A 23,876-nucleotide genomic window follows, 5' to 3' on the forward strand; every position below is an offset into this window, starting at 1 on the left:
TATATTGGACCGTTTTAAGCACAGTTTCCAGGTTGTGACTGAAGCAGGTGGGGGTGTATAGAGAGTGCCTGCAGCCCCCCAGGACCAGCGCTGCCCACCACTGCTTTACAGTGCGTCTGCACTAGGACTCAATTTCAATTCAACTCAACTCTTGTGTTCTGTTTTTGTTCGCCAAACCAGAGACGACCAACAGCGTTGTGTTCAGCTTGAGTCACTGCACTTGACAGCAGTGAGGAGCAGGCCAGCAGTGTGCAGGAGTGCATGGCTACACTACTGCAGCCGCAGGGACTGTACAGAGAATGTAAATGCGCTGCAGGAAAATCCTTGCTATCTTCTCTGTCTTATTAGGATCTCAGTGCCTCTCCTCTTTGCTTTGGTTTTGACAGGTTGATACATGTTATGGTTGTACAATTCTCTTGGAAGGCAACTCCAGCCAACCCAAAGAAGTGTGGAAGAGATTGGTGCAGAAATTGAAGATTGTCACTGACCCACAGGTAAACACACACACGGTCATTAGACACAGTGGACAAGAGTTCCAACACCCTTCACAACAATACAAATACAGAGAATACTAGTAACTGTGGAAATATGAGTCAGATTCCCTCAAAGTATTGTGGAATAGATGGAAAGTAAAGTCACTATGTGGGGTTTGGAGTGAGCTGGGCGTGGCATGCATTGCTTCCCATGTAATCCAACTGCTGGCTGCATGTAGTGCATGATGCTCTTTCAACTTGTCAATTTCCTCTCCCCACCTCTCCACTGCGAGTAGAGAAGCGGAGATTAGATTCACAGTTCTGTTTAACACAAGTCAAGCCATGACAGGTATAATATGTATTTATATGCTCATGCAAATTACCCACCAGGTTAAGCATATTAAATGTCTGCAGTGAAAAAGATCTGTGAGGAGACACTGAATTCTGTGATTTTGTTCTGAGTGCTTCTCGTCCGAGTCTCGCCGGCTCTCTTCTCTGTTTTGGATCAGAATCGCACCAATCAGTCAGAGCCGTGTTCGAGCAGCGGAGGGAACGGCACCCGGGCCTGTGAACTGCAGAGACTCAATGGAACCGGACTCAATGAGACGGACCCACAGGTACCGAGACACGCCGACAGGGTGCCAACAACGAAATCAGTCAGATTAAATGTGTATCTCATCCCCAACACTAACTCCATCTGTAGAGCGACCCATTCGATAAGGAAATAAACGTATTTTCTTCTCACATTCGTATCCTTCCTCGACAGTCTTAAGCTCAGGGGACTCCGGTTTCTGGAAGAATGTAGAAAGGCTGTTTTTCTTGTTGCAGAAATTATGTGAATTCTACACCTTTGAGACTTTTTTTTTCTGTCGTTCATGTATTTGTTTGGCCAGCAAGTAAGCCACCAATTTTTTGCCAGGGAGGTCGCCCGTCCTGAATATAGCTGCGGGGAAACCCTGCTTTCCATAGATGTTAAATGCAGTAGAAGTGTATGCTGTTTCTGGCGCCTGCACTAAGCCCTGCTGTTTGCTCCCTGCAGGCTCCACTGCAGAAGGAGGCCGGACACACAGAGGACAAGGACTCCCCACACGAGGTAGGCTGTGGGAATCCTCCACTTCATCCCTGTGTCTGCGTTTTAGTCTTTTCCAACCCTGTTGTCTCGATCAGTCTGTTTTCACTGGAACAGAAGAGATCAGAGCAGAAGTACCGGACTGTGTTCAGGGGGCAGACAGGTTTACAGAGTGTGACTGGGGATCGACTCGCTCGTTCTCATCACACCTGCAGTTTGTCTTTCTTTCCCAGCGCTGTTGATTGTGTTGGGCTGCAGCGCGGGACTCTTAGCCTGTCCCTCATATGCATGTTTCTGTCTGTCAGGGGACTCGTGTGACACGCAGCCCGAATGGGAACAGAAGGACGAGGAAGGTAAGACCCACGTGCGCCTGATGAAGGCCGGCCGCTGGCTTGAGTGTTCTGCCCTGAGAGGGACCCCACTCCCCAGCAGAGATGCACACTCTGTAACACCACCCTTCCTCTGCCAATATTTATAAGTAAATCTAAAATATGACACCAGGTGTGTGATTCTGTCTCCTACTTTGTAACTTGATCTTATTATTTTGATTATAAGTTTCTTAATAACATTCAAGGTGAGATGATAACCAACATTTATTTAGCTGGTGTGTGTTTTGGGTCAGAATGGATACAATGAGTCCCAGGTTACAGTTTGTTTCATTGAGTGAAACATTTAACGCCACAACACCCCACTAACCTACTGTGCACTGATATCCCCAGTAGCCTTAACCTTGGAGGAGCAATTGCATTGAAAAGGATTCATTTATACTGTTTATAGTGTGAAAACTGCCCCATGTAATCATTTCTGGATTTAACTAAAGATTCCCTCAAGCTTCATTCACTTACACCAGAAACTTAAACAAACACAAGTGCTTCATTAGCAGACAGTATTTTAGAAAACACAGATGTATGCAAATAATAAAATAACTTAAATCAGTTCAGTCTCTGTATTTCACTCCATCCAGAATTGGCTTCCTCAGAGGTGGAATGCATTCACGGTCACGAGTCATGAGCTCATTGAAACTTTAAGGCCTTTTAGAAAATAGCAAATGTCTTTTCACTCAGATTATTATGGTTACCCAACTCCATAAGCATTGACCCCTGCATCCCCCTGCCAGCTAGCACTGTCTCCGAGCCTTCTCTCACTTCAGTCTGGGTGCACAATAATGTCTCCTACCCTGCGCTGTGCTACCCTGCTCTCCTCTGCTCTGCTCAAGGTCAAGCGCCTCTATCCCCACACAGTCTATTTCCTGAAAAACAATGGAGCAATGGAGAATCCTTAAAGGTCTCTTTAGTCTAAAAGCAGGCAATGCAGCCGGCCTTTAAGGTACCGTTACAACTCTGCCTGGAGGCTGGCCGGTGTAGTGTACTGCGCAGGGTCCTCATCGCACACGTGTCATTTCTGGCACACAGGGCCTTCTGTTCCACCCCGTTCTCAATGACTGAATTGAGCCAATAACTAGCTATACTGGACCGTTTTAAGCACAGTGTCCAGGTTGTGACTGAAGCAGATGGGGGTGTATAGAAACCCCCAGGACCAGCGCTGCCCACCACTGCTTTACAGTACGTCTGCACTAGTACTCTTTCCTGATGCCGTCCTCACTTATGTTCTGTTTTTGTTCACTAAACAGTCAACAGAGCAACAATGTTTCGGCTATAGAATTGGATTGAGTGGAAACTCCAGCCAACCCGAAGAAGTGTGGAGGTGTGTCACTGACCCACAGGTAAACACTGTCATTAGACATCGTGGACAAGAGTTCCAACACCCTTCACAACAATACAAATACAGAAAATACTAGTAACTGTGGAAATATGAGTCAGATTCCCTCAAAGTATTGTGGAATAGATGGAAAGTAAAGTCACTATGTGGGGTTTGGAGTGAGCTGGGCGTGGCATGCATTGCTTCCCATGTAATCCAACTGCTGGCTGCATGTAGTGCTAAGTGCTCGCTGACATGCATTTAGTTTGCCATCTGTCTGCCTGGTGCTGAGCTGCCTCTGTGCGTGTTTTGTATTTCCTGTGCCAAGAACACCTTTTACCCACCTGTCAATCACAGTGTAAAGGCCCAAAACCTGCTGGTTTGCATGAGTGAAGAATCCAGTCTGTCGAGCATCAAAGCTGCTGTAAAGCACTGGAACTGTGATTTGTGCCCGTCAGCTCGGTCAAATACCTGTGATGCTCTTTCAACTTGTCATTTTCCTCTCCCCACCTCTCCATTGCGAGTAGAGAAGCGGAGATTAGATTCACGGTTCTGTTTAACACAAGCCAAGCCACGAAGGGTATAATATGTATTTATATGCTCATGCAGATTAACCACCAGGTTAAGCATATTAAATGCCTGCAGTGAAAAAGATCTGTGAGGAGACACTGAATTCTGTGATTTCCACCCTTGTGGAAGCAGATGCGTTGCTACTCGAGTAAACCGCAAACACATATATCAACTGTAAACACATCATTAGAGACGATTCCATTACAAGCACCTGTTAAATCGACAAGAGATTATTATAGTTTAACAATGTATTGTCTCCACATATTACTCGTTCTCAACACAGTAACTGCTTGTCTCCCTCAAAGATCCTAGCAAACTGGATAGGGCCTACCGTAATTACACGTATACAAGGAGGATTAGAATACTGGACATAGAACAGACCGTAATTACTTGTGAATAAAGGAGTATTACAAATACTGACCTTAACAACACCAACTGCAGAATGAAGCTCTGGGGCTGATTATTGATTAGGTTCACTGCTTATTTGATATCATTCTGCACTTTGTATCTAGTTTTCATGGTACTGGTTACTTTTACATTGCTGGTACTCGTGTTGTTTATATTGATTGCCCCTATGCCCCCTTCCCCTGTGTTCTGGTACCTATTTACGCCGATCCTGTACCTAACGTGGCAGCAATTGCCACCCCCTGCTCTCACGGTTTTGGACCGTCGCCGCCACCCATTCTCACATGCTGCACTGTTCCGGGACCAGCGCCTGCCTCGTCACCCGTCCGCTCTCATATACACTTAGCGTTCCGGCACCTTCTGATTTACAAATTAAGCACTGCCCTTCCCCTGAGCTCTTAACTATGACTTCACATTTTGTCTGCAATTAGCTTACAGTCTAGGATGTAGGACTTGTATTTACTGTATGTTTTCTTATGCACTTATATAATTTTGAACTTGTAATTGTATTATCTTTTGATCTGTAATTTTATGCTGTATTATTGCACTTTTATAATGCTGTTATGTTTTGTATGTCGCCCTGGATAAGGGCATCTGCAAAGGAATAATAATAATAATAATCATTCTAGTGCCAGATACACTACAAAAATGGTTGGCCCCCAGGGAGCAATGCCCCCTTGGAACCCCCACCAGGGCTTTGCCCGTGGACCTCAAAGGGGGCCTTGGCGGCCCCCATACCCCCGGCCTAGCTTGTCCTTTGTCCTCTTCAGACTTTCAGATATGTTTATCTTCACCCACTCTCATGTTTGAGTGTTGGAAACAAAACTAAGGTCTTCTTGCAGCCGTGCATATCATAGCAAGGTTAGCTAGAACAAGAAGTGCATTATTATTTTAGGTATTATTGATTGACTGTGCCACTTTATTTATTTATTTATTTATTTATTTATTAAATCTTGTATTTTTGTATTGAGAGCTAAAGTAAACAGCAATGAGCTACATATACTTATGTTTTTGAGTAGCTACAGAGGCTCTGTTTTTATTTATTAATAGTTTACTTTATTTTGAGGATAAGCCTATCAGGACCAGGACACCAGGTTAACATAAACACAAAGTAATAAAGGAGTTGTTATCCAAAGTATATGCATACTGTGTTGTTTTCTGGTTGACAGAGGAATGTTGTGCATACGCACAAGACAATTTTAAGTGTCTTTAGCTGACGCCGCTCATGTGGTACTCAAAAAACAATGTCCAGGGTTGGCAGGTCTGTAAATGCAGTAGAAGTGTATGCTGTTTCTGGCGCCTGCACTAAGCCCTGCTGTTTGCTCCCTGCAGGCTCCACTGCAGAAGGAGGCCGGACACACAGAGGACAAGGACTCCCCACACGAGGTAGGCTGTGGGAATCCTCCACTTCATCCCTGTGTCTGTGTTTTAGTCTTTTCCAACCCTGTTGTCTCGATCAGTCTGTTTTCACTGGAACAGAAGAGATCAGAGCAGAAGTACCGGACTGTGTTCAGGGGGCAGACAGGTTTACAGAGTGTGACTGGGGATCGACTCGCTCGTTCTCATCACACCTGCAGTTTGTCTTTCTTTCCCAGCGCTGTTGATTGTGTTGGGCTGCAGCGCGGGACTCTTAGCCTGTCCCTCATATGCATGTTTCTGTCTGTCAGGGGACTCGTGTGACACACAGCCCGAATGAGAAGAGAAAGAAGAAGAAGAAGAAGAAGGTAAGACCCACGTGTGCCTGATGAAGGCCGGCTGCTGGCACACTCTGCCTGGAGGCTGGCCAGGCCACAATGTAGTGTACTGCGCAGGGTCCTCATCGCACACGTGTCATTTCTGGCACACAGGGCCTTCTGTTCCACCCCGTTCTCAATGACTGAAGTGAGACAATAACTGGCTATATTGGACCGTTTTAAGCACAGTGTCCAGGTTGTGACTGAAGCAGGTGGGGGTGTATAGAGAGTGCCTGCAGCCCCCCAGGACCAGCGCTGCCCACCACTGCTTTACATCTGCACTAGGACTCTTTCCTGATGCCATCCTCATCTGTGCTCTGTTTTTGTTAGCCAATCCAGAAAGGACCACCCTGTTTTGGTTGTGCGATTCCCTTTGACGGCAGTGAGGAGCAGGCCAGCAGTGTGCAGGACCGGATCAACAGACTGCTGCAGCTGGAGGGGGAGCAGCAGGTGCTGGACACACACTGACCCGTTCGGCCTCTGCTAGTAACGGGGATTGACAGACGCACTGTTCTGTTTAACACAAGCAGTCCATGAAATGCTGAAAATCGAACCTTATACTCTATATATGTTTATGGATTGGAAAATGAATATTATGCATATTAAACATCTGTAATGAAGCGCACACTAGTGAATTCTGTGATTTTGTTCTGAGTGCTTCTTGTCTGAGTCTCGCCGGCTATCTTCTCTGTTTTGGATCAGAATCGGAGCAATCAGTCAGAGCCGTGTTCGAGCAGCGGAGGCAATGGCACCCGGGCCTGTGAACTGCAGAGACTCAATGGAACCGGACTCAATGAGACGGACCCACAGGTACCGCACCGGCTTGGGAGCATTAATGCAAAGTGTGCAGGCTGTGTTTCGCTTTGTTTTCGTTGCTGTGGACATACTAGCAAATGCTTTTAATAATGGTTTCTTTCCTCCAAGGTATATTTGCATATCCAGACACGGTACCCAAAATGAAGCAGACGAGAGCAGAGACTGGATATGCTGCCTGTAAACACTAGGGGGCGTAGTCTGTCAGAGCTGGATTTTTTCTTCCTTTTGCCACTCAGTTACAAATTGAATGTGTTACATATGGATATGGATATTGAAGCCTTATGAGGGATGTGGGTCACATGTATGAGGTTTTATCCAGAAGTTTCAATGAAACAAGTACTTGCACCAGCATATCATAATAGTAATAATACATTCTGTGTGTAGCTTCTGCTTTCTGGAAATAAGTAACACACAGCATCCCTGATTGTCTGTTCCTGCTCTAGATTCTCCATCTGATCAGGGATACATTACCTAGTTCACTTAGATGTCCAGTATTATATACCTGAGCTTCCACTGTGTGAATAGAGCTATGAGTGGTGGGTTATGGGTAGGACTTTCTTGACCATTCAAGCTGTTCTTTTATGTATCTTTAATTAAACCAAAGGGAGTGTTAAGTAATGAGACACACAGGAAGAATACTTAACCAAGACAACAGTCTGAAATAAGCATACCAAATTCATTATAACGGTTTGATCACCTTTATCTCTGTGAAAATAGGAACAGAATAGGGATATAAGAAATCAAGACTGCCTTCGTGTGTAGCACAGAGGCCCGCAGAAAGGAGTTGGGACAGGAGAGTTATGATACAGAGAAAACAAAGCAAAGACGCACGGGGCTGTGTGTCTGAAATAATTCTATAAACGGTGATTCTAAAAAGAAGAAATTAGCATAATCCTACATAACCAAGCACAAGAAAAACAATCTGATGTCCCGTATAATTCAAAAGACACAGAGGCGGAGGAGGAGGAGAACAGAGACCAGAAGAATGGGTCTCCTGGCGGTACACTGTGCAGCACTGGGACACCTGGGCACTTATTCAGACTTCACACACCGGTCTGAGCCTCCAAAACAGTTCTTCAGTAGAAATATGAGGCAGATACTGACAACAGAGAGGAGGACAGGAACTCAAAGGGTTAAAGCTGACCCAGACAACAATAAAGCAGCGCAGCAAGTGTGCATGAAGAAGAGTGAAACACAGCGACAACGTTAGCTACATTAGCTAGAATAATATTATTAAAGGTATTACAGGACCCTGCCCTGAATGCACACAAGGAGGAAGATAAATGCACAAGGTTATGTCAGAGATACTCTTATTTAAATAGAGGATCTCTGGTAATGTGACCCAATACCCTGCAGTGCTTCCTGGTCAAATAATTAGCCTTAAATTGCCCATGTCCCAATACTGCAGATGGGAGGCAGATAAGGAAGAACATGTGAATGATGCTCTCTCTTTTCTACGTGTTTATTAATATGGTGTATATATTGAACTTGAACTCCAGATATACCACGCCTGTGCAAAGAGCTGACCTATCCAGGCTACAGCGGCTCTGACCGGTGTGCAGCCGGAGAATTTTTATTTCCCACTGTGTGTGCTGGCCTCATGCCTCTGATTTGAGGATGGCTGATGCTGAGGGACACCAGTCTACATTTCACTAGCACATGTACAATGAAACATGTTGCTTCTACATTGTTACTCCTACTCTCAGGGGACACCATTGTACACCACAGAGAACGTAGATAGCATGTTATGGGTAGACAATTACATTATTAACAATTAAATATTGAGTATGTATCATTCATATGTTTAATTATTTATTATTAGGCTATCATTATTATAACAATTAATATTATTGTGCCAAATAAATGTGCTAATGCACCTCACTGTAAATAGGGAGAAGTTTAAATGTCTATTCCATGTTTTCTACAGTACCATCATTGAACAATGAATATGCTATTGTTGTGCAACGTGTTCTTCTAGGATATACAGCAACTTTTCAAAATCAACAGTACAACATGGGAACTTAAACTACTGTTATAGTATGAGTCAACTATAGTCTACTTTCCATAGATGTTAAATGCAATAGAAGTGTATGCTGTTTCTGGCGCCTGCACTAAGCCCTGCTGTTTGCTCCCTGCAGGCTCCACTGCAGAAGGAGGCCGGACACACAGAGGACAAGGACTCCCCACACGAGGTAGGCAGTGGGAATCCTCCACTTCATCCCTGTGTCTGTGTTTTGTTCTTTTCCAACCCTGTTGTCTCGATCAGTCTGTTTTCACTGGAACAGAAGAGATCAGAGCAGAAGTACCGGACTGTGTTCAGTGGTAGACAGTGTCAATACAAATCTCTGCTTCTCGATCGGTGGTAAAACAGCACCTAATGCATACATAAAAAATACTTTTTGTCCAATCAGTGCCAGTTAAACATAATCATTAAGATATTCCGTAATACATTGTTAGCAAGGATATTGAATCAGGCCATTCAAGGAAGTTAAGTTACTGTTAAACGAATTCCACAATTCACAGTCACATTGGGAGACCTTTTAAAGCCCATTGACGGACCTCTACTACTTATACATACAAATACATACATCCACCCAGAAGAAAATTCATGAGGAGAGTCTCTGATTTCAGGTTTGTTTGTTTTCGGTCATTTATTAATATTTATAAGTCACATGAATATTCTCACAACTTTGGTTAAATAATTATATTATGTACTTTGTATACAAAATCAAAACTCAATGGATAATGTTTCAGCAACAAAAAATGTAGAATCCATGTAATTTCTACCAGAAATAAATGCCCTTTGTACATGTTACTAGCAACTAGTAGACTGGTGTTCCCTCAACTTAAGGTTGGGGTTCAGGGTGTTTGGTCATTATTTGCCCTTACAATATCCAGAACCACCCCAGCTCCAGCCCATGCCAAGACATACAACTCTGAATCAGATTTGAACTCTAATGCTAATGTTTTATGTATTCTGTAACCTAACTAGCTCCATCATACACTGGAATTAATTTGTAGGCTCTGAATATGGCTAGGGTGAGTCAGGTTACCTGGTAAACTTTGATTGAAGGGGGTGAAGTGGGGGTGTTCCTTGTACTTCTGGCACTGGCTCACGTACATGTTTTCTGCTTCTTAGGAGACTTTGGTTGCCCCACCCACTCCTGATAACCCAGTTACCAAACCAAAGAAGGCCAAAAGGAAGGTATGTGACTCTAGTTCTCTCACATAAGAGGTCAGAAAACCCCCGATGTGCAAATAGCCCTCACTGCACCCATCAATAATCAATTATACAAGTGATGAAGACCTAGATACATTTCATTGTGTTTGTGTCAGGCCGTTATTTTGCTGAAGGCACTAATTCACCGATCATTTGGGCCAAATGCCTGCAGACCCTTCAGCCTCAGCTGAACTACCTCAAGCAACATTCTCAGTTCCTGGCATGTGTTCCCAGTCTACCCTGTTCTTCAGGGTTGTGATTCGATACCACTGATTGAGAAATCATGCCCTGCTGCGATAGAGACTGCTGTGATGCTGTCTTCTCACTGGTGCTCTATTGTTTTTTTGTGCCGACCCAGAAAAGCAAGAAGTTAATATTCAGTGTTTCGGTTCCCTTTGACGGCAGTGAGGAGCAGGCCAGCAGTGTGCAGGACCGGATCAACAGACTGCTGCAGCAGCAGGCAGAGCAGCAGGTGCTGGACACACACTGACCCGTTCGGCCTCTGCTAGTAACGGGGATTGACAGACGCACTGTTCAAGCAACCCGTGAAAAGATTGAAAAAGATCTATACCAATTTCTGGGCATTTTCAGGCTCAGATTATAGTGATGAACTCTAGAGTAACAAAAATATACATTACAACTTTATTAACTTAATAAAAACAAATAAATGTTGGCTTGGTGGCCCAAAACAAAAGATCATTAGCCCTAACAGTAGCCAGACCCACAAGGTCAGGAGCTCGTAGGATCGTCCTGAACAGTCCAGTCTCAAACGGCCCATTCTGTTAGTGTCTGTGATTCAGGCACCTCTCGGGGCTTCGGGATGGGGCAGGCCACCGTCAGAGCTGCCGGATGCGGGGCGGGAGGAGGGGGCTGCTGAGCCCGGGCCGGTGCGCCACGGGCTGGTCGGAAGTTGTGCAGCTCTGGAGAGTGACTGGTTTGTGTTTCCTGCTTTTCCAGGGCGAGGAGGAGGGCTCCGCAGGGCCACAGGGCCGGGTCCGCAGGGCAGCACAGCCCCTGACGCGGAAGCCCCCACGACCGTGTCCCGGATGCTTTGCCGTCATAGGCGACACCAGTATTGGCGTGGGGCCGATCACGGTAGGCAGACGCCGCTCCACACAACGCACACGGGGTTCACTGCGCTAGTGCACACATCACCATCTGCACCATCTGAGTTGAAGAAACTCTTATTTCATTGAGAAATGATATATTAGCTGGAGCCATTTTTAAACACCATTAAAAATATTTATATTGTATTTTTGCAATTTGTTTTGCACTTATGTTGTAAATCGCCCTGGATAAGGGCGTCTGCCAAGAAATAAAAATAATAATAATAATAAAAATAATAGTTACAATTAAAATGTTTTTCTTCCCACAACACAAGGAGAGATGGAGAGAACAGTCCGTTTGCCAGCTGAGGCAATGATAGTAATGATAAAAATAATAATGAACTCTATATTTATATAACACTTTTCATGCTAAGTGCAGGTCGAACTTCTTTTGGGAAAAAAAAAACAGGATTTACATTTTAAAATAATATCATAGTAATAATACAACACTATACTGTAGCTCAAGACTGCACAAATGATTTGTAATAAGAGTAGAAGTAAGTTAATTCAATTCAGGATTTCAAAATAAAATCATGCAATTACTAAAGTAATATAAAAAAAGCAAGCAAGCCCAGGAATTAGATGAAAGATGCATGCGATTACGTTGATGCCATGCTGTGAAGACAGGTTTGTAGCCTTTGTAAACCTCAGGTGAAGGTGACAGAAAGAGAAGGTGCAGTAGTCGGGGTGCGGGCCTCGGTCAGTGCAGAGGGCAGACTGACCCGCCCAGCCTGCTGCCCGACACTGTGTGTTACTGCAGCAGCCTCACATGGAGGTTGTTAACCAAGGGGTAATAAAGAAGAGCTTCCTACGAGTTCTGTAAAAGGAGGAGGAGAAAAAAACAGTCCAATCAAAAGGTGTTGAAAATAATGTTCAGATCCGATTGGTGGCCGACAGCAGCGGCAGTGCTGAGACTGAAGTGGAGGGCGGTGCGGGGACATCAGAGCGGTCGGGGAGGTGTAGTTGAGCACCCGTGCTTGTGTCTGCTGTCCGTTTTCATTGATGATGATGATGAGGATTATGACTGGGCTATCCCAATTTTGAAAGCAGTGTCTTTGTCTCTCCTGCAGCCTTCCTCTCTCTCTCTTGTGAAGTGAGGCTCCGTGACCGAAGAGCAGCTCCACTCAAGCATCCAGACCAACCCAGTGGAGAGAGAATCATTACAGAGAGCCGGCAGAGACCATAGCGACCAGCATATCAATCAATCTGAATTTACGCATTGTTACACTTTATACACACACACACATATATATACACGTGTACTTTCACTTGCATGACAGCTGGGGTGTGGGGCAGCTTTAAATGTGTTTCTGCAGTGTATGTGGAACCAACCTTCATTATGAGCCTGAGTACCAATCCTTAAGAGCAAGAGGATGGAAAAGCTAAATAACTCCAAAAGGATTTGATTTCAGGGGTAAACACAACAGACCCCAGCATGGTTTGATCTTGATTTACTCAGCTAAAGCTTCACTGGCCTTATCTGTGTCACCGCCCGGCTCCCATCGGTACATTACATACGATGCTCAAGACATGGTGTTATATGTGCTCCCCTCCAGGGGTGGCCAGTCCTGTTCCTGGAGAGCCGCACCCCCGCAGGTCTCTTTATATCACCAACCCCCGAGTGAACTTTAACGCCTTTAGACTGACGAAGCTCGACAATCAAATCCATTCATCAAAAGTTATGGTTAACGGTTTGGATAAGACCAGCCCCAGGACACACGGTGGCTCTGCGGGACCAGGGTTGTCCAGCCCTGCTCTACACTTGTCCCATTGTGTCTTTTCTCCCTCGCTGCATCTTCCAGCATTACTGACCCTCTGTGCTTCATTCACACCTGATCTCACTGTTTACTTGACCTGAAATAAGCAGGTCCCAGGGTGCCCCCTCCCCCACCAACTAATTAAAAAGAACACAATCCTTGCCTGATTGCAGCTCCCCTGTGTGTCTGTCATTTGTGTTGTCCTCTGAAGACTAGTAGTGTGACGGTCTTGTGCCAAACCCCTCCCAGTGGAGGTGCCACGAGCTATAAACAGAAGCGTGGAAAAATGCACGTGGGTGCAAACTCCCTGTCCAGTCCTTAGCCGTTGTATGCAGATGCTCTTCTCACCGCACTGTGTGAAATAATGCTGTTCCGGAGAATATGGAGCATTTCCACATGGGCACATTTATCACACCGTGCACTCAAATCACCAGCCAACTCCAGAAAGGCCAGGCTTTCCCCTCCTCCAGTCACCCTAACTCATAGCTTTGTTTTGATGTTATCAATATCATTCCAGCTTTGCTAAAAGGAGCTTTATAGTGACCAGGCATAGGCAAGTGATTACCTGACAAAAAACATTAAACAAATTGTAGATCGTCTCCCTGAAACTGCGGGTTTTTTCTTCTGCTGGCATTTTCCTCTCGTAGAGGCCCACATGACTGCCAGCTCTCCTGTGGATTGAGTCCCGACAGATCCAGCAAACACATAAGACATCAGAGTCTGTAACAGCTTTTAAGAACTTTTATTTCACATGTTTTCTCTGAATAACACATTTAGGAGGACACACAAAGCAAGAGCAGGTTGGCAGTGCTCCTCAGCTCTGAGAAAGCTCATCTCTCCATTATTTGACACCTTTGGAGGATGCAGAGGACCAGATTTGTTTGCCCTCTCTCTCTATGACCAGGTGCCCATCATCCTGCAGGGTCAGGCGGCAGGTCTTGCAGTCACCCGGGTGTTGGGTGTTGGATTGCCACATGGGCTCGTCGTCCTTTTTGTAGATCACCAGGTTACAGTCGTCCTGCATGACCAGGCGGTCAGCTGTGGGATTGCCCCAGGTGTCACTGGCCCACAGGGGCTTCCAGCCATAAATGACAAAGTTGCCATCATCCTGTGAGGAGAAGTTTTAAAATGAGAAGAACCTGTCACAGAGAGCAGTGCAGTGCAGGGTGCTTGAACTGCGCAGTCTGGGCTCTGCCGCTGCGACACACCAAACAGAAACAGGCTGAAGGCAAATCTCTCACTGTTATATTAAACTCAGGCCTGTCCTTCGCCCCTCCTGGTCAATATCAGTGCTCTCACAGACACTCACCTGCAGCACAGCTTTGAATTGTTTGTTCTTTGACTCGAGGAATTCTCCCCGTTTGATCAGGTCACATTTAAGCAAACGGTTCCCACTCATGGCTCTGCAATGAAACATTTCCGTGACACACACTGAGCTACTGGCCTCTGACTCAGAGGATTAATACAATGAGAAGCAGCATTAATTACAGGACTGTGGCAGGGTGGTGCTGCAGGGTCACGAAAACATAGTTCCCTTCAGACCCAGTCATCTCCACAGACCTGTACACACCAGCGTGCCATGCACAGGGTTTCATCATTTACACAGTCAGGCTCCGTCAAAGTGACTGGTGACAGGTGATTGGGTCAACAATGAAGCACTGGGGTTGAGAGGAGCACATCTTCATTCTGCAGTAAATCACCATTTCACCACAGTCTCATAGGCCTGTGTACATCTCTCTCACAAGGGTGACATGTTGTGTTATAAAGTGTCAGGTATCTAGATTCACTGGAGCAAGACGATTTATTTAAACTGCGATACTGCATTTACCATTGTATTAGTATGGACCTTTTTCTGTCCAAAGTGAAAAGAAACTATTGACCTGCAGACAAGAGCAGTCATGTTAGGTATCGTTAAGCAGAGTCAAACAAAAACATGAGATTTTGTCTAATGCCCCGTTTCCACTGGCCGGTTAACTGTCTGCTGCCAGATGTGGCCGTAATCACCCACTGAGGAAATCCTGTGCTTTCAGAAGAGAGGTGTGTGCTTTAGTAGACAGACACACAGGAGGAGATCAGACACATTGACAGTCCAGACACAGTCCGTGTGAAGGAACACGATTCAGTTAACGTGTCCATTTACAAGATAAATGAATGAATAAATAAATACAGCAGATCTGGTTTCCCTCTAAAACATTAAGGACTGGTTTAATAAGCGCCATGCCTGAGACGCGCACTTTAGTTGCATTAACCTGCTATATTGCCGCTGCTGTTACTGTGATTAATCGTGAAACGTGCATTTTGTTTCAACTCTTACTTGCGCTGGTGTCGTTTGCAGTTACAGATCTGTAGTAAGAGTAAGAAGTTACAGCAGTCAAGTTGTGCCATTTAAAAGACATCTCTACTAGCACATAACGATGATGATTACAATAATAATAAATAGCAAATATTTATTTTATTGTTGCACATGGAAGCGTTTTCTTACAGTAACGTAATGCGTGTGTGAATATAATGTTGTCTGTACACGTTTAGCTCTTCCTAACATCTCTAACAGAAACGTGTGTTTATTACGCGGTTTACAATCATGTGAAGCAGACAGACAGACACAAGTGCTTCCTCGCCGAGCAGCCGCCCTTGTGCAGCAGTATGGGCTTCCTGCTGCTTTACATTGAATTCATGTGTGTTACTATTATTACACGCAACAATGACTGCTTACCGAGCAGAGTAACGGAGACGGCGGGGCGGACGGGCTGCTGCTGGGCTGCGCAGGGCAGAGGCTTTATATCTCTGAAGAATAGGCTGCTGTATTTATCAATGTTTTTAACGTTATACAAGCTGTAGGGAACAATGGTGCGCAGGGTCGTGGGAGGGGCTGAGTCGCTGTCAATCAAACCATCTGCGGGGCCACGTGTTGGGGGCGTGGTTTCTGCGGGCCAATCACAGTGCTGGTTACTGAAGCGAACCCGGAAGCGGAAGAGCAAGAGCTCCCTGCGAGAGGCAGCGAGGCGCATGAAAGCGTATGAACAGCAATTTGGCATACATCGAAAGTAGTGATCTTTTGGCTGCCAAACGGCTCTTTCAATAAAAAATGTTTTGTATATTTTTGTATTTGTATATAGTCAAATAGTTTGACTATGATTGGTGTTAAAACAATTCTAATTAGATTATTAAATGAAATCATACTTACCTTAACCACAATGTATTTTAAAAAGCATTGGTTTGTTATGAAAAAGAATGCAATTAAACATTGACCCTTAAACGGTCGTCCTACAACCTGACCTGAGGCGCCCGGTGGCACTAGGTAAGTCCAGTTGGCAACAGCAAAACATGATTAAGCCAGGAGATCAGCAGACATGATCAAGGACCTGTGATGCGCTGCTCTAGGGCTGCCACCTGACCCACTATCCCAGGACATTGTGAGGCAGAACGGGTTTTAAAATTAGCTGCTAAATTGAAATAAATAAATGTGTTTATCATCCCTACACCTTTGCTAAAATGAATCCGATTCCAGACAATGTGAAGCGGGGTGGCCAGGGGGGTTTAGTTCTTATTCTTGAGGTGGCACATCGTTGTGGGAGGGGAGGTAAGTGATGACAAAGTGCCGGCTGAGCGAATCTGCAATCCAGCTTAATGATGGGCAAAGTATTTCATTATTATTAATCATCATAATACTTAATTTGTTAAAATGCAGACAATAGCTAGAAACCACAGAGCTTTCCCCTGGTTGCCCCCCCCAGTGAAGACGTGAGCTCATGACCAGGGGCCTCATGTATCAACGCTGCGTAAGCACAAAAACTTTGCGGACGCCATCTTTCACGCTCACGGTCGGATGTACTAACAGTGAAATGAACGCAAGAATGTGCGTTCCTCTATGCCAACTACATGTCTGGCGTACGTACATTTCTCATGGTTTTTGTCCGTTGGCGACTCTTACAGGCAATGAAGTGAAGTTGCAAACATTACACTACGAATTGTTGTACAAGTTTATCGCACCACCACCTGTGAGAAGCATTGCTATTAATTTGCAATTTATAAAATAATTAAAATGCTATTGTCACACGAGCCGTACGGGAATATTCTATCAATTATGCAAGTAAGTAAGAACATATAAAAGCATGTGCAGATTGATACAACCCTTAGTCTATGGCAATGGCAGAGTTGGCCTTATTGGAAGACTTTGCTAATGGCAGAATCCGAGGAGGATGAGTTTTTAGGGACCACAATGATTTTCTGGCCCACGATGCTGACTGGCTTATCAGCCGTTTCAGATTTCCAAGGGCTATCCTCTTGGAGTTCTGTGCTGAGTTGGGTCCGGATTTGGAGAGAGAGACAGCGAGGAGCTGTGCAATACCCATTCCCCTACAGGGGCTGACAGCACTTGGTTTCCTGGCATTTCTTTCCAAAGGGAACTGGCAGACCGCTCAGGAATAAGCCAGTCGTCTTTGAGACGCTCATTGCCAGCTGTATGGGATGGGATCATCTGCATGTCTACCAACTATATAAGGTTCCCATACGATGCAGTTGACCAGCCAAACATTAAAGCGCAATTTGCAGCAATAGCCAGTTTTCCTAATGTAATCGGAGCGATCGACTGCACACACATTGCTATAAAGGCGACATCTGAAGAAGAATTTGCATATGTGAATCGGAAACATGTCCATTCAATAAATGTGCAGATAATATGTGATGCACAAATGCGCCTAACAAATATTGTGGCAAGGTGGCCTGGGTCAACCCATGATTCACACATCCTTAAAAACAGCATGGTTGGGATGAGGCTCCAAGCTGGTAGGGTGCACGATGGGTGGCTTCTTGGTGAGTGATGCATTTAAAGTTATGGTTCTATCTAATTTTATTTTTATTATTGTTTTTGCCGTTTAATTAATCAACTGCCCATCAGGAGACCGCGGTTATCCACTAAAGACGTGGCTGTTAACCCCCCTCACCAACCTACAAACTGACCAAGAGTGCAGCTACAATGATGCCCATTCTCGCACTCGGTCAGTTGTAGAGCGGGCGATTGGGCACCTGAAATGTCAGTGGCGCTGCCTTGACAGGACCAGGGGGATGCTGTTATACCGCCCTGACAAGGTGTGCCGCATCGTGCTGGCCTGTGGTGTGCTGCACAACGTCGCCCACAAGCACGGCATACCACTTGGTGAGGTGGCAGCACCGCCGGATGACCCCGACCCAGGACCAATGTACGTGCAGCCCAACCAACAAGCCATTCAGGCCCGTCAACATGTGATTACGACAATATAAATGGTAATCAGAGACAGAGTTCATTTTTTGACCAATTGTACCACTGCCTGTTCTGCCCACACTCGGTGCGCAGCATTTCTCCGCTTAACTTCCACCTTTATATCAGACCATTTCTTTTTAAGGTCATTTACAGTGCGATTTTCAGATCCCACTGCATTGACGGCGTCAGCCAAACTCTCCCTCTCATTTTTTTCCCTTTTGTTATTAATTCCGGAGGACAAAGTTCCAAATAAAATATTTTTTCTCATTTCTACCTCCGATAGTACCTTGTCCAATTCACTTTCCGTAAAGTTTCGTTTCTTGCTGCTTGCTTTTGCCACAGTGGACTCATTACCATATTAAAATGTATTTAATTAAGGGTGGAGACGGTGGGGTGTTGTGCTCGTGCATTTGCGCTCAATTTCACGTTAATTGGGATGTACAAAGAGAATATGCGTGGGATCCTGCATACGCAGAGATTCATACATCTGTTTTTTGTGTGCGTACGCAATGTTTTAGTATGAATTCAACGCAAGTCTTTGTACATGAGGCACCTGGTCACTGTGAGCCCACCGGAGCAGACCTCACACTGCGCTCACAGTGACGTCACACTGTGACCTTGTCAACAGGGGGCGCTAAATATCCTCTATGTAAATTAGATCGTCTACTGCGCCTAATTTAGATGAGAACATTTGTGTTACACGAAACGATGCATTATGGGATTTGCATGAAGTTTTGGTGTATTTTTCCCTCTACATAATGGCAAACCTGCATAATTTCTTATTCCAGTCTTCTCTTTTGAAAACGATTGCATTTTTAACGCGATGCACCTGGATTGTAGTAGAGCAGCCCTTCTCACAGATGGGAGAAAAGCGGGAGTTTAATCTTGTTTAAACACGGAGTCTGTGGCTGTGAAGACGCCGCACTGCGCCATTTCTCAGAAGAGCGATATGGTGAGGCATTTTCATTTACTACTTCTGTGTTTTCCAGAAATGTGCGGTCATGAATAAACCAGAGATCAGAGCCAAAGCAACTGCAACCGAAACATGCAGTATTTACTAGTCACTGCAGCCGTGTCAGTTTTCTTTACTAAACAGAATCGCCGACATTTCGCACCACATGCAACCTGTGCCCGAGCAAAGCGCGGCTGCTATGAAAAATAAAATAAAGAAAAGAGAGTGAAAATTCAAAGTGGTGTATACATCGGTATGCACATATCTAAGCAGATGTATACATTTATAAAACATAAATAACCAATTCAACATTAAGCATTAAACTAAACCCTGAACTCTTGCTACAGACGGCAGCGCGTTACTGTATCCGCATCACCGTCGGCGTCTGATCCGGCTTTGATCCGGATCCGGGTTTGACGGATCAAGACTGAATTCCTGGAAAAGCAGAGACTCGCTGCGCCGATCAGGACAGACGAGCTCAGTGCAGATCTGCTCATAAAATAATGATAATAATGACTAGCTGTGGAAAAGCACGTGTTTCAGCAGCCAACACGATTATAATTCGTTCACACGGACTAATGCATTACAAAGACCAGTTTGTCGGCTGTACTGTTACTGCAGGTCCGGGGGGTTGAGATGAAAGTATTTATAACGTATTCATTATGAGGAGTTTCCATCTGAAACGCATGTGTGCGCTTGAGCATGCAGGCCTGTATTATTGTATTTCTTTTTTCGTTCTTTGAATTAGTTAATTCTATTAATGTAAATCTTTTGATTATTCATAGGTTACATTTTAAACTTTTTTATAAATACGAGAGCCGACCCAACACTAATCGAAAGCATTAATCTCCCCGCTGACACAAAGCTGACTTTGTAGCGGTTACACATATGACTAGAAGAAACAAATACATTAATTCAAAAGCGCCCATTGATGACGGCTGTGTAGTAGTAATTCTTGGCAGACGGCCTTACCCAGGCTTTATCTTTAGCGGGAGGATCAATGCTGTGAATAACAGATCAATGCAAATCTTTTATTCAGCGTCCACGTATGTGTAGCGGTGCCGATTAAATAAAAAAATGTATGAAAGTAGGCTTATACGGATTTCTGGGCGGTATCTGGATGTGAGGACAGTAAATGATTACTCGAACTGCTGTTCTACTGATTTTTTAACAAGAATATGTTAACCTCATATAAAGGGATACTGGCCTGCATTACATTTGTCTTTCTGCATTTTAAAATTGTGTTTCATTCCTTAATGCTGTGCGGAAAAATTGTGAGAAGGTCAGTTGGTGTCGCAAATCATTTTTAATTTAATCAAGTTGACACAGGAATGCCGATAATGTCTCTATGAGCATTTCACAGACACTTTTGTTTTAATCGAGCCCAAGTCTATATAACTTATGTAATAAATTCACATGACAATAGGTATTGGTTTAAACCTAAACCTTTATTTAAGTTACCATACACATTATGACTGCCATCAACCAGCCCTGTGCCTTACGGTCATGACCCCCTTTACTACAGTGCTTAACTAGAGGGCTGCCACTAAACACTAACATAACAACTTACAATTTGTTTAAATTACACTTCTTAGAATTCAACATGACTTATATTAACTTTACCAAATTGTTCATATACAGAAATTAAAACAAAACATGTGAAACTTAATTGTAATAGGCTGGTCAATCTCTTTTTACTTATTTATCACCTAAAATGTAAGGTTGATTACAATAAAAGTATTAAGCCTGTCTTAGATATTGTCAATTTATCTTGGCCTTTTAGTGATCTGGTAAGGTCATTGCAGTGTTGTGTGGGAGGTCTGGGTTTGAGTCCCTGCTCCCCACCGTGGCCCGTAAACCAACAAAGTGTTACAATATGTTCTTGTTTTTCATTCAAGATTGATTTAGTAGAGGGTTTCAACTTTTGTATTGATCATCTTACTAGTTCGTTTCGATCCCCCGCTGTGGATAAACGTTTTAAGCTCAAGATGACTTCCCTAAGTGTAACAGACACGGTGGATATGTAAACTTCAAACTGCCACTAAATATAACTGTAAACATCCAGACTGAGCAAGACCAACTAAATTGTAAAACAATTGGATTCTTCGTTAGTTACCGTGGTGGTGCTGGGACCCATTGTCTGTTTATTTCGAGTGCACCAGACCCAGCCTTGTGCAGGGCCAGTAGCTCCACACTGCACTGAACAGCCCAGCGTGCATCACTATGATCTGAAATCCCTGTATCCCTGGGGGGGGGCAAGCCTACTTTGACTATTTTGCAGTGATATCATATGAGTTCTAGTTGTGATTGAGGTTGGAGTTAATCAAATACAAAGTTGGTTTGTATAGGATTGGGATGACTTCCTCATTTACTGGATCACCGGGCGATGCCGTTATTGTTAGGACGCAAAGACGAAGTGCATTATGAACTGCTGATCATTCATCTGAAAAGTTAAAGAACTGTTTCTTTGGTGGTATTCGTGGGACTTTATGCTTGGGGACTTTTCATTGGAACTTTATATACTTAACCATCTGGTTATCTGTGGTGTTTGTGTTTTGTCTCTATCTGGAATGTGACCCCAGGAATGACCCCAAGAACACCATCCCCACCGTCAAACATGGAGGTGGAAACATTATGCTTTGGGGGTGTTTTTCTGCTAAGGGGACAGGACAACTGCACTGCATCAAAGGGACGATGGACGGGGCCATGTACCGTCAAATCTTGTGTGAGAACCTCCTTCCCTCAGCTTTTTTGAAATGCGTTTTTCTGGATTTTCCCTCACTGTATAGCACACGTTTAGCCGACAAGAGTTCAATATAAGTGATAAATTATGTTTGAGAACTGACTTAATTCCGGGTTGGTGGAAATGTTAACTGCTGAGTCCGTGTAATGGATTAATATTAGTATTTTGAATTTTGATGAGCTAAGGCTAATTTGGCACTCTAACATATTAAAAACTTGTTAAATTCCGTTACAGAATTTGGCACCTGAACAGGGACTGATATGTGTTTCCTGTGGTATAAATAGCAAAAGTAGTGTCTAATGATTAATAAATGGCTGAAGAGGTAATAGATCTGGTTGAGTTTGTGCTAATAGGAGGGGATAAGTTACTGGAAGCTGTTCCCTTACCCGTTATACGTAGTTCGCCTTTGGCAGCTATAGATTCTTTATTAAGTTCTGAAGAGAATATGTCACTAAATATACCCTCTTTACGACCATTACCCATCCCTGTCTCTAAAATATGTGTTGATCGACCTGAATTTACCGTTTTAGTACAAATGGTGGAGTCAGTGAGGTTGTTGTTACAACGTGAAGAGGAGCAATATAAACAACAGAGTTCAATGCAAATGTTGATTATTCAGTTGGCTATAAATAACCAAATGCAACATCATTTTGACAGGACTATGACAGCTATAAATAGGGGTTTAAAAGAATTTAAGCTCATATGTTTTGAGAAAATTTAGATAGAGTCTTCAAAACCTAAGGAAGAAGTTAAATGGAATTGTGTGCCCCTGCTGATCTGGAAAAGCTCCTCTGGTTTGATGTGGTCGATGCCTTTCATGATTTTGAAGAAAACAAAAATATAAAGGCTAATACAATATAATCAAGGCATTCCCTGTAACTAACAAGATGATCTAAACTATGGCAGGGTGGAAAAATAAACACAAAAAGAACATATTGTAGCGTCCTGGCAAACTGACTGTTAATGGGAGACACGTGGGCTGTGTGTATGTGTGCATACTGTCTGTGTACTGGGGGGTGGGGCGGTTGGTAGTGTGCGTGCTGTGTGTTGTGTTCGTGTGGTGCGCATGCTTGTGTTATAGCAGGGGTTAAAGGTTGGCCCTGCGTGGGAGCACGGGAGGCGCCATGATTGGAGGAGCCAGTCAAGGGGCCAGAGGAATTGAAAAGGGGTGCCCGGTTCCCGCACAGGCAGTTCAGGGGGAGTAGTAGTGTGGGAGTGTGTACATTTGTGTAGTAGTGCAGTGGGGAGAAAGACGGTCGCTCCAGCCGGAAAAGTAATGGTGCTCAATAAACGTTCCTGTTCTTTGAATCCTGTGTCCCCTCCATTATTTGCTGCGACGAAGACGAAATCCTAAGTCGTTACAATATAAAGGGGTTACATTACTCACCGCCCTGCCAGGGAAGCCGAAAAAGAAAAGACAAATATATTTCTTAAAAAAGGAAACAAGGAAAAAGAAAACTCCAAACCAAACAAAACAAAAGCAAACAACCAAACCAAGCGTTTTAGAAGGAGCTTCTCTTGGAACTTCCGTTGGAGGCTTTATAGGTCCGGTGACATCTCTTCCATCAAATGTAGTGCACCAGAAACTCCACCCACACCAATCATCTTAAAGCAATAATGAGCGGGACATAACACTTTGCCTACACTGTATTGTTCACCGGCCCTTGACCTCCTGCTAGCCTGACCTGCCTTGTTGCCCGGCACCTGGGTTCACTAACCCATCACAAAGGACTTTATTTTATTTTTTTATTGATTATTTATTTTTTAGCAGATGCCCTTAGCCAGGGTGACTTACAAAACATAAGCACAATACAAATTGCAAAAACACAGGCAAAAAAACATGATAAATTCCAATTTACATAATACAGTGCAATTCAAAGCATAATACATTTTACAAATTCCAATTTACACAAGTGTATAAAATATATGGGGTCTTACATCCTGGATTGTAAAAGCTGATGAGTGCAGACAAAATGTTAGAGCCAAAGGAAAGGGCGCATAGGGGATATCAAAATAAACAATACAAGTACTAGTAATGCAAGTCAAGTAGTATGATAAGATGTTGTATAAATGCTATTTTATAGGAGAGTAAATT

The 23,876-nt window shown here is 44.1% G+C and overlaps 2 protein-coding genes and 1 long non-coding RNA gene across 6 annotated transcripts in view; 2 read left to right on the forward strand and 1 right to left on the reverse strand.

Moving 5' to 3' along the window:
• LOC136761672 (uncharacterized) overlaps positions 1–13,019 on the forward strand; it is a 28,069-nt gene extending 15,050 nt beyond the window's left edge. For 3 of the 4 annotated variants that reach the window (XM_066716186.1, XM_066716185.1, XM_066716187.1), the window contains 14 exons: positions 387–494; positions 983–1,090; positions 1,513–1,566; positions 1,848–1,895; positions 3,173–3,265; positions 5,548–5,601; positions 5,883–5,939; positions 6,279–6,398; positions 6,651–6,758; positions 8,903–8,956; positions 9,904–9,969; positions 10,343–10,456; positions 10,942–11,079; positions 12,161–13,019. In XM_066716186.1, the coding sequence (XP_066572283.1) occupies positions 387–494; positions 983–1,090; positions 1,513–1,566; positions 1,848–1,895; positions 3,173–3,265; positions 5,548–5,601; positions 5,883–5,939; positions 6,279–6,398; positions 6,651–6,758; positions 8,903–8,956; positions 9,904–9,969; positions 10,343–10,456; positions 10,942–11,079; positions 12,161–12,187 (1,149 nt within the window). In that variant the 3' untranslated portion in view covers positions 12,188–13,019. The remainder of the gene's footprint in view (positions 1–386; positions 495–982; positions 1,091–1,512; positions 1,567–1,847; positions 1,896–3,172; positions 3,266–5,547; positions 5,602–5,882; positions 5,940–6,278; positions 6,399–6,650; positions 6,759–8,902; positions 8,957–9,903; positions 9,970–10,342; positions 10,457–10,941; positions 11,080–12,160) is intronic. The other variant, XM_066716188.1, reaches the window with a different exon arrangement.
• A 554-nt stretch (positions 13,020–13,573) lies between these two features.
• Positions 13,574–15,682, reverse strand: LOC136761913 (B-type lectin plumieribetin). The gene is made up of 3 exons (XM_066716203.1): positions 15,561–15,682; positions 14,157–14,250; positions 13,574–13,955 (listed from the first exon to the last, which is right to left on the reverse strand). Exons 2-3 carry the CDS (start codon positions 14,244–14,246, stop codon positions 13,689–13,691), a joined length of 357 nt encoding a protein of 118 aa, XP_066572300.1. The 5' UTR covers positions 14,247–14,250; positions 15,561–15,682; the 3' UTR covers positions 13,574–13,688.
• Positions 15,683–18,658: 2,976 nt separating this feature from the next.
• Positions 18,659–23,876, forward strand: part of LOC136761995 (uncharacterized) — a 40,106-nt gene continuing 34,888 nt past the window's right edge. The window contains exon 1 of the long non-coding RNA XR_010820422.1: positions 18,659–19,038. This is a non-coding gene — a long non-coding RNA (uncharacterized LOC136761995). The remainder of the gene's footprint in view (positions 19,039–23,876) is intronic.

The sequence above is a fragment of the Amia ocellicauda genome, chromosome 2 (genome assembly GCF_036373705.1).
Source record: "Amia ocellicauda isolate fAmiCal2 chromosome 2, fAmiCal2.hap1, whole genome shotgun sequence".
Classification (NCBI taxonomy): Eukaryota; Metazoa; Chordata; class Actinopteri; order Amiiformes; family Amiidae; genus Amia; species Amia ocellicauda.